The sequence below is a fragment of the Scomber japonicus genome, chromosome 20, assembly GCF_027409825.1.
Source record: "Scomber japonicus isolate fScoJap1 chromosome 20, fScoJap1.pri, whole genome shotgun sequence".
In the NCBI taxonomy this organism is placed as follows: Eukaryota; Metazoa; Chordata; class Actinopteri; order Scombriformes; family Scombridae; genus Scomber; species Scomber japonicus.
This window is the reverse complement of record NC_070597.1, coordinates 26874778-26885416: the sequence shown is the minus strand read 5'-3', so window position 1 is coordinate 26885416 and position 10639 is coordinate 26874778. Positions and strand designations below refer to the sequence as shown.

At 38.9% G+C, this 10639-nt stretch overlaps 1 protein-coding gene across 1 annotated transcript; it reads left to right on the top strand.

Moving 5' to 3' along the window:
* Positions 1-3241: 3241 nt before the first annotated feature.
* On the top strand, positions 3242-10619 carry zgc:171971 (uncharacterized protein LOC569690 homolog). The gene is made up of 9 exons (XM_053340959.1): positions 3242-3434; positions 3656-4078; positions 4906-4952; positions 5047-5201; positions 5279-5403; positions 7427-7520; positions 7626-7897; positions 8529-8681; positions 9490-10619. Exons 2-9 carry the CDS (start codon positions 3920-3922, stop codon positions 9631-9633), a joined length of 1149 nt encoding a protein of 382 aa, XP_053196934.1. The 5' UTR covers positions 3242-3434; positions 3656-3919; the 3' UTR covers positions 9634-10619.
* The last annotated feature ends 20 nt before the right edge of the window (positions 10620-10639 follow it).

Here is a 10639-nt window from a genome sequence, read left to right as displayed (position 1 = left end):
GAAACTGCTGTTAATTAGCTGGCAGTACTTTTAGACAGACAGTTTCACTCTGCCCCCTGCTGTCAGGTATAATTACACATGCTTAACCAAAATAACTGCATATAACTGAAAACTCTGTACACAATGTTAACAGATGATACTATAAAATAAAATATATTTTCAGGTTCTACAGTGGCCTATCATTGGCCCGGTGTATGCACACCGCTTAGAATGCAATCAAAACATGAAAATTTAATAGAAAGTTTATGAAAATTAAATGTAGCAGAGGCTTTTGGCTTTAATGTCATTTCCCCCCCACTTGTTGGAGCAGCTGACAACATCACCAGCCAAGAAAAGATGTAGGCAGAAGATCACCATCTCTTCTCTGGCTTCAGCTTCAAGGATATCCAGTTCCAACTGTTGGATTGTGGTCCTGCTGGGATGCTGCTTCCTAAAGAAGGGATGCTGGAGAAGGTCTATCAGGCATCCATCTCTTTCTCTTTTAAATTACTTCTAACCAACTCCATAAATATAATATATTAATGTAATTATAATCTAACTGTATTTAAACACCAACATCATCTGACACTGTGAGGAAACTCCCTCACATGACTATGGCTGGGCTGGGCAGGGAGTCAGTGCTCAAAACAAATAACCAACACCATAAGATCTCTGATGAGACACATTAAAGACCCCAGCACCATTTAGACATTTGACATGTCAAGTAAAAGCTATTGGTAATGCTACATCTGTGAAAGTGGTGCATTGCCAAGGTAGACTGGAGAAAACAAAGATAGCGACATGACAACCAGAACAAAACGATTGACAAAGACCATGAAGTGAATGAATTAACTGAAAAAGTGTGGTATTTATTTTCAATGTTAACCCAAAAACAGTTCTGTAACCATTAAAAAACACATCAGCTGTCTGTGAACACAAGAATAAACCTTCTCACAGCATCAACTGGGAAGGACTCAAAGGTTATTGGGTTACCAAGGTTACCAAGGTTATCATACAACCACCTGTAACCAAAATTCCCTACTTAGGTCACATGGTCACTGTATCTTTGCAATATATCAGGAAGATAAGAGATCCCAATCTAGCATAGTGATAGCCATCAGTTGACTTCAAATGTTGACATCACACAGCTGTATTACAGTATCTAACAGCTGTAAAGTTTTATCTTATCAGTGCGTTCAAGCTTGTTGTCTTTTGCACCATGAAAAAAAAGCTGCTTCCAATCTGTTATTTGTAGCTTGGTTGACTTGTTGTCCTATTAGTCTATATGTAGGCTATATGTTCTCTTTGTACACAGTTCTGGAGAGGAATACTCAAATGGATGTTCTGATTGGCTTGTCAGCAATGATCAGCTTTCTTGTTCATCATCACTGCTTCCTACAACATGTGGAAAAGGATTAAAACATTAAGAGATCTGGAAATCCAGACTATGTCCCCTGTGTCTCTTGTTTCTATAATTCTGGTCTCCCTGCACTGATATAAAAACATGTGAGCTTCTCGCTTTGAAAAGAATAAACAAAATATACAATAGAAGCAACAGTCTGCATTCATTAAAGGACACCTGTTAGGTTGACAATTGTTTACAGTATTAGTAGTACAGTATATCTACTACTCTTAGAGACAGAATTTATCACCTGAACTGACTTCAGTGATGTCGTCATCTAAACCATCAACCTGTCTCTGCACCATCCAAAGTAGGCTGCTTCACTCAGTTAGCACCTCTTTACTAGATGTGATCAATCTGTCTTTAGTAACAGGATATGTAACACAGTCCTTTAAAGCAGCTGTAATTAAACCACTTCTTAAGAAGCCTACTCTTGATTCAGGTGTTTGATACAATTATAGACATCTATCTAACCTCCCCTTTCTCTCCAAGATCTTTGATCTTTGCATCAGAGAGACAGCACAGCTGAAAGTCCCAAATGCCCTCCAATTGCATCAGACAAATGACTTCTCACTGTACCAGTCCACTGACCATCACATCCTATAACAGACTGTAAGGATGCAGGTCTAGATCGGTTCCTGTCACCTGTAGTGAGGTGATCCCTCAGATCTGTCAGCAGCTTGCTCTCCTCGGGCCCCGAGTACTAAACCTTGCACCATCAAGCCTTCTGTTCTTCTGAACCACACTTGTGGAACGGTGTGGGCAACTTCTGCACTCTGAGGGAATCTCAGCGTTACTATTTTCTTTATATTGTGTCTATTGTATCTATTTTATGTGACACAAGTTAAATGTATAGTATATTTTTACTACCCCAATCCCCCCCACCACCACCACCACCACACACACACACACACACACAAGCCTGGCTATCCCTATCTGTGTAATCACCATGGATGATTATTTTGGGACTACAGAAGATACAGCACAAACCTTATCAGCCATATCAAAGTTTCATTTTATCTAATCTACAAACACACACCCACGGGTTTATATGGATATCCTATTGTGAAGGAGATGTGCAGTCAGATGAAGTAAACATGTCAGTAATTACATACAATTTTAAGATAAAGAAGTACATTTATGTAACTGAAGTACTACAGCTGTTGATAATAGTTACATGGCAGATAAGGATTTTTAATATCAAGCACATATGATCAGTTCCTGAAATATGATGCATTATGTAAAAAATACTGCTATATCATCTAGCCTATAATAGTTCAAATTAGCTTCACCTTGACCAGCTATATCATTAAATGCTACTTATACAAGAATACATAATAAATTATTTACTTTCACTCCACTCAAGTAACATTTTAAACGCAGAATATTTACGGTTCATTTAGTATTGTGGTGTTAACAGTGGTGGAAGACATACTGAGATATTGTGCTGTAAGTATTGTAAAGCTAAAAGTACTTAATATACATTCAGTACACAAACATACACACACACGCGAACACACACACACACACACACACACACACACACACACACACAAATCGAATTTTAAAAAATCAAATGTAAAACTATAAATGTCTCTGCAGTTGTTTTGCCTCTGAGATGTAGTGGAGTAGAATAAAACAGCACCAAGGATAAAAGGAAGTCATTGGAACTTTATTTGTGACAACCCATAGACACAAATAATGAACTTGAAGCAGAGGATTGTGTGTCTTGAAACTCACACAGCACACAGCCTGTTACGAGCAGGGTTGTGTAGAGTAGACTACACAAAGCCCAACAGACTAACAGCGCCCTCGTGCGGTCACTTATATGTATCACCTTCTAAAGAAAAACAACAGCAGCGCAGCACGGAAGAGGACAAGATCCATTTAAACTGGTCTAATAAAACAGGCGGCAAAACGGAACTGCTGGAATAACGTCTCTGGTGGTTCATTATGAACATTTGAACCCAGCTCTGTCTGTTTTCTACTAACACCGCCTGGAAACTCTGCTGAATAACAACCAAGCTACTGCACAGCAGACCCAACACTAGCGGTAATGCTTTTCTGTGTCGATACAACGGAAATGTGTTTGTCTTCAGGAGTTTAGCATTGTGACGCAGGATGTTATCATATATGACTTAAGGCGAACAAGATGGAGGGTAATACGCTGGAGCTAACTTGTGTGGTGTATATGGACCTGTGCTTAGTTTACACTGTGTGTTCATCGACATTTTAAAGGAGGGTGAAGTACGTAATGACACGTTTGTTCCACAGGTAAAGAAAGAAAACGTCCAGAGCCCGCTGCAGGACGCTATCTGATGAAGAGGACGCACTGACTAGGAAGAGCCACCGGATCTCTACTGAGGTTGCTTTCAAAATAAAAGCATAGCGCGTGTCCTCAGCTGTACTGATGGTGCAGCAGGGTCAACATTCAAAATAAAAGCATAGAGCTTGTCCTCAGCTGTACTGATGTTGCAGCAGACACAGTGAACATCCACTACCAGGGTCAACATTCAAAGGAGGATCTAATGCCACAACATGAGTGAGTCTGGGGATAGAGAAAGTGCACCCTGCACCTCAGGCACCAGAGGGCTCCCCGGCAGGGTCAGGAACCTGTCCTCCCCCTCCCCCCATGGAAGACTAACCTCCCTCAGAACTAGAGACCTGACACTAGGGGGAGCCTTCAAAAAACCAAAGGTATGATGAGAGGTATTTTCAAAGATTTGATTTGTCATTCAGCCATGTAGGTACATGAAAGAATGAAATACAGTATTCAGGTCCTGTTTAATTAATTATACATCAATATATATACATACACATTAATATACTAATATATCAATTATATATCTCAACACACACTTATTAATATACATGTAAATATATACTACATATCGATATACATACATATAAACAAATACATGATAAAATAAATAACATTTAAAATAAAATAAGAACAAATTAAAATGAGCAGTGCAGTGTACGAGAGGAATTACAGCAGCAATGCAATGTAGCTCAGTGTGATATTGTTCTGGGTTTTTTCCGTTTTTTTGTTTTTGTTTATTTTTTATCGTGGTTGTAACTCGACATCAACCTCAATGATTTTTCCAGTTTAAATAAAGGTTTGATGGTTTACAAATTTTGTGGCCACTGTAGATCCTCTTACATGCTTGAAGACAGAGATGTTTTTATTCAGTTGCAATCTGCAGCCTCACTGCTAGATGCCACTAAATTGTACTCGGTGTTCCTTTAAGGCCTGGGTCAATATCAAGGTCTTTGGTGATTGCCGGGCTTTAATGTGGGGGCTAAAAGGAGAACCATCAATAATAAAGTCTGCTAGTTAGAAAAAAAAATCTAAATCATCACTAACATGTAAGTACCAAGTTTTCTAGCCAGGTAATATTGAATGTGGCAGCCAGTAAAGCAGTTATAGCATATAAACTAAACAGTACCTGAGTTTTAATGCCAATAAAGAAATAGTTGTTATTAAGTTTTTTATATTTCTCTGTGTTCTCTTTTTTCCAAAGAAAACCTTTGAGCCAAACGTCCATGCTGTGAGGAAAAGCAAAGATGAGTGAGTCACAATCAGAGTCCTGTTTCATCATGAAAGTTGAATGTTAGTATGGAGTGTTTAATCATTCTAAACATCATGTGTGATTCTTCCCCAGGTTAAAGGAAGAGATCCTTGTGGCTCCAAAAAAGGAGAGAAGAGAGAGGGAGGAGAGGAGGAGAGAGAATAGAGGGAGAAGGAGAGAGAAGCCTCAGACCATCCAGTCTCACTCTATATTTGAGCAGGGTCCTGCTGACACTATACGCAAAACAGGTAATATTCATCCTTTTTCAGTGAAATGTAACATGAATCAGTCAGTGACTTCCTTACTCAGTGCTTCCTCTCTTCAGGTTGGCGTGGTGCTACAGACCTGCGCTCCTCCAACGCTTCTCCTGACTGTAAACTTGTGAAAAAAGAGAGGATAGAATCTGAGGAGGATGATGATGAGCTACTCAGACAACTTCAGAGGGATGATGTGAGTTACATTACACTTCATACTGGATCATGATTCACAAATACCAAAGCTGGTCCATGAGAGAATGAAAGCTCCCCACATGTTTAGATTATTATTATTATTATTTTATTTTATTTTTTTGGAATAAGTTTCACTCTCACTTCCAAATACACTCAGCATACATAGAAGCAAAATGCTGTTCTCCAACAGATCAGTGGTTTTCACATGAAAAACAGGCACACAAAAACAAATGGACGTTGATTATTGTCACATATGACTCAGTCTCAGGGTCAGTTTTTGTATTTTATGGTTCCAGTCTTTGGAGTTATGGTCTCTAATTCACATTTAGCAGGCTTTACCTAACTCTGCAACTTATCAACCTTTGTTTCACACAACTGGCTTCAAAAAGCTGCTGATACTTTGGGTTTTCCAGTCCAGCTATAAGCATGTTCAAGTGAGACAATCTCATGAAACATCAACAGAAGCATGAACTAGGCCCCGACCAGTACTGGAGTTTTGGGGCCGATGCTGATACTGCTATTGGGGGGGGGACAACATACTCACCGATACGATATATCTGTGATAGGTCAATATCGGCCCATAATATCAGCTGACCGATATATGGGTCGGGCTCTAACATGAATAGATTTAGAGTAAATGTACAAACTGTGATATTTGCAGGGAAATATAATTATTGTGGCATAAAGTGATATTCAGCAGAGTGAAATGCAATACTTACAACATCGAACAGAATAAGAAGCACAGAAACAGAAGGATTCATATTCAAATATTTTAATAATATACTTACCCAACAAAACTGAGTCCACCCCTGTGCAATATCACTAAAATGTTAAATCATTCAACATTGTATCACCTTACAGTAATTGTAGTATTTTCAGGGTGAAGTGATATGTGATTGTGTTTATAATTCAAAACAAACAGGTTAGATGGACAGGCCTCGGAGAGCACAGTAGAAATGTGTCTCTGGCTCGTTATTATTCTGTCTAATAAATCTAATAATTACTGTCCATGTCAGGCTTCTGTAGGAATCATGACTTTCTTCAGTCAGCTGATGGGCCAGTAGCCAGGAGAATAGTTTACTATGTGATCTTAGACTACTCTGGCCAAAAAACAAAGCCCAAAAACATCTGGTTAACTCACTAATGTCATGCCTGCACTCTGATTCACTGCAGTGCATCTTACTCCTGGCTGTGTCTTTCTAAACCTGAAAGAAAGGTTGCTGCTTCCTGTTGCACACTCTCATGCTCATCACTCTCTACTACAATCTGAAAAAAATCTGTTGGTTTGCACAATATATGACTGCACAGCATGAGTTTATGTTACCATAACGATAAGAATCACCTCTCCATCATTTGTTCATTTGAATGTGGTTACAGATATTCTTTTTTTTTTTTTTTTTTTGATCAAGGTCTTTTTATTAATATGCATTTTCATTATTCAAACTTTCCCCCCCTTTTTTCTTCCTCTTCCTCCCTCCCCATCTCACATCACTGACATCTGAGCACAGTAGCCAGACAAAGGAGAGAAGAAAAAAATCAAAATGAAGAAAATCATATGTAGATACATACTGTACAAACTAACATATAACATACTAAATAAAAGTTAATTTTGTCCACATTCACATTTTCAAAGTGATTGCCGGGCAACAGACTTGAATAAATGAATACTTCAATGAATATTATATATGACCTCTCTCACCCAGTGTCCATATACAGGTGGTAATGCTTCTTTCAAGTTTTGTAACATCATTCTTCTAGCTAAAAGAGTACAGAAAGCTCTCATGTTGGTTTGTAATGTAGTCAAGCTGACATTTCCTGGAGTCACCCCAAACATGGACACAGTTCTAACCAAGTATTACATACTTTAGACGAGATAGTAAAGATAGATTCCCAAAAACTGCTCAATTTTGGTCCAGAACATGTGTATCAACTTCTCAGGCTCTTGTCGACATCGGTCACATGTTGGATCAAGATCTATGGTTACTGATATTTTGATGTTATATTGTATATGTGTCCTCCTACAGTTTATAGATGACCCAGGGTTGAGGAACGATGCCAAGCTGAAACCCATCCAGCTGCCTCTGTGTCAGTCCAGCAGCTTCATCACCAGTCAAACATGTGAGAAAGCACCTCGGAGTGATTATGTTTAATGCACTAACACCTTGCCTGTCACATACACAGCTTTTCACAATATTTTGAAGTTTGGTATTGTTATGTTGTCAGGTCCAGAGAACCCTCCTCTGTTCAGACCTCCATCCTCTGGAGCTCAGGGTAAAACACAGCTGCCCAAACCAGAACAGCCGTCCCTGGTAGAGCTGCTGCAGGATCTCAGCCTGTCTGGCAGAGAGGAGCTCTTCTTTATGCAGTTACCTGACTGTATGCCAGGCAGAGCATCTGGACAGAAGACCAACCCTACTGTCAGATCTGCAGTAGAGAAAACTGCCAAGAAGGACAACAAGCCTGAAGACAAGAGGCCTGTGCTGCTGCAAGCTCAAGTGAGTTAACAGAAGAACCAGTAGCAGTGTTAGTATCATCTACTGCATGTCTGTCTGAACTGGAAGGTAGATCTCTCCTCTGTTGCACTATTGAGACTTTTCCTTTTTTCTGTCCTGTTGGTGTTTTGTGAAGTCTTTTCTCGTCCAAATCAAAAGTTTAAGTTCAGACTCTTTATTTAAACTGTGAAAACTGAAAACTGTATAAATGAAGTTGTTGTAAAACCTTCCATGAAACTTTACTCATCCTGCCTGAAGGAGCTGCTAACAATGATTACACACTGATTCCAGTATCTCTGGGAATGTTTCTAAAACTGCTTCCAAATCCTGTGAACGATGCTTTTAAGCTAATTGTGCCTGTGTGTGTTAACTTCATGAACACACAGCTGTCATAGAAACAGTTGATGAGCATAAACCATTTAGTATGAGTGATGCCTTTACATAAGTCATAACTTTTGTTTCATTATTAATATCAAAATAATGATAAGAGCAACATATTGAATAGCTTTGGTAGGCAATGACATGTTAAAGTTTGAATGGACAAAGCAGACCCAATCCAAAACACTTAGTATCATCTTCATCTATCATCAGAGCCAATAATGAACAGGTTAATATTATATTGTGCTGTCCTCAGGAAGCTGTGGTGAAGGAGGGCTGTCCTGTGCTGGCAGATTTCCCAGAGGGACTTCTGGGTAAACTCCAGATCAGAAAATCAGGAAAGGTGGAGCTGAAGATGGGTGATATCATCATGGATGTGTCTGAGGGAGCTGCTTTCTCCTTCCTTCAGGTAATCTGAGAGTGTGTTGTATCTGGTTTTTATGTAAGAGCACATGAGGTTGTGTTTTAGCTACTTAACATTGTTTATCATGATCTGAAATGGTTTTGGTGAACTTCTGACTCTTCCTCTAGTGCCACCATGAGGCCAGACTTTGTAATTATGCACAAAATCTAACAGCAGATTGTAATAACGTTCACATTTCAAGCTCTCCACAAGATGAACCACAGAATTTCAGTTTCTGGAAGATATATGCCACAGTTAATTCATGTCTGTTGTATTGTTTGGGGGGGGGGGGGGGGGTAATACTTTAGTTAGTTATAGAAAGAACTATAACTAACAGTTATTTAATTATGAATTTGATATTATTATGAATATTTTATCATTTTAAAGACAAACTACGTCTTTAATATCTTGAACCGCACAGTTTTCTAGAGGTAAAGGTGAAGGCTAGTTTTGTCTGACCAACAAACCAAAATCTACATAGAATCAAATCACACTAAATTACAAAGAGAAAAACAGCATCTCCTGATAATTGACAAATTACAAAGTTCTGAAAATGTTTGTCCATCGTCCATCAGTTGACTCATCGATTCAATGAGCAGCTCTTATTGTGAACTGACTGAAGCACTTTTTCATTTGTTATGAAAGAGTCTTGTTGAGGCTGAAACTACTCAACTCATAACAAAACTGCAAACTATTGAAATAGTAAATCAAATTGTGAAACGTTGACGATTATCCTGAGTTCATATGTGACTAGAACCACAAAGCAACACCTCCATTATTAACACTGAAGTCTCCTTGTCTCCTTCCTTTGCAGCAACTAGTGTCCGTGCATCTGTCTGACGGTCGGACTGGAGACATGATGGTGTTAGGAAACGTCCAACACAAACTGGTCTTATCTCCTGACTTCCAGGCTTTACTGCAACCACCTGCAACAACACAGCAGCAACAAGGACCCTGATCATCTCAACAGAGGGGACAGTAACACACTCTGGAACACCGCAGAGAATCAGTGCTCAAACTGTACATAGTCTGATGTCTACTCTCCATACTTGTAGTTGGAGATTTGTAAGGCAGCTAAGTAGCTCACCTTCACTAAGCTATTGTAATCTTTTTATTCTGGGAAGTCATTTCAATCCTGTTAACATCTGAAATCCCAATGATAAGACTTTGGTTCTTGTCTGTGTGAAGCAGTGAGGACACTGCCAGAGGACACTGCCTTTTTTGATGTGATATTTACATGATGTCCAACTCGACCCAATGACCCAAAAGGACCCAGTCAAATATTATTACCGGAGCACTGATCACCTGATTACACTCTATCAGCAAATCCACACCAGCACAGCAGAACAACATGAGTGTGAGCTTGATCCAGGATCCATGAAGCTTTGTAGCCGATGGTTTGATCCATCACAGTGTCCAGCAGGAGAGGATTAAAGGTTATGGATCAGAAGTCAATGGACACTTGGATTGTGCAAACTAATGTAGCATTTAATATGGAGATGTGTGTAACGTCTGTCGCTCAGTCACTGTCATTGCACTGATAATGGACATGGCACAGTTTGGAATTTGTAACATTTGTAGTATTTAGCTAACTTGGATATTTTGTTGTTTTTTTCCTCAGTGGATTTTTGCTGCTTTATTTTATATACATTTTGTATATATTGTTTAATTTTACAGCAGCTGAAAATCCAATTTAAAAAAATGTTTCTGAGCTGCAGTAGATGAATTTGTCACATTGGTTTTTATATGAACTACAAATCAGGATTTTAAACTTGTTTGTATAAAGTTTCTGTATTACTCTGCAGAGATCCTCTGCTCTACAATGGCCTGCTTACTTTTATGATGTTTTTAATTGCTGGATCTGCCTATAATTTTTATACCTTAGTAGCTCATATGTCATGCACTGTCTGTCCCTCTATATCTTTGCTTTTATTGTTTGTGTAAAGCACTTTAAGATTTAAGAG

Coding starts and splice junctions, on each gene's coding strand:
- zgc:171971 (XM_053340959.1), top strand. CDS start 3,920: ATGAGTGAGTCTGGGGATAGAGAAAGTGCACCCTGCACCTCAGGCACC. Junction 4,079..4,905: donor GAGCCTTCAAAAAACCAAAG/GTATGATGAGAG, acceptor TTTTTTCCAAAG/AAAACCTTTGAGCCAAACGT. Junction 5,202..5,278: donor TGACACTATACGCAAAACAG/GTAATATTCATC, acceptor TCCTCTCTTCAG/GTTGGCGTGGTGCTACAGAC.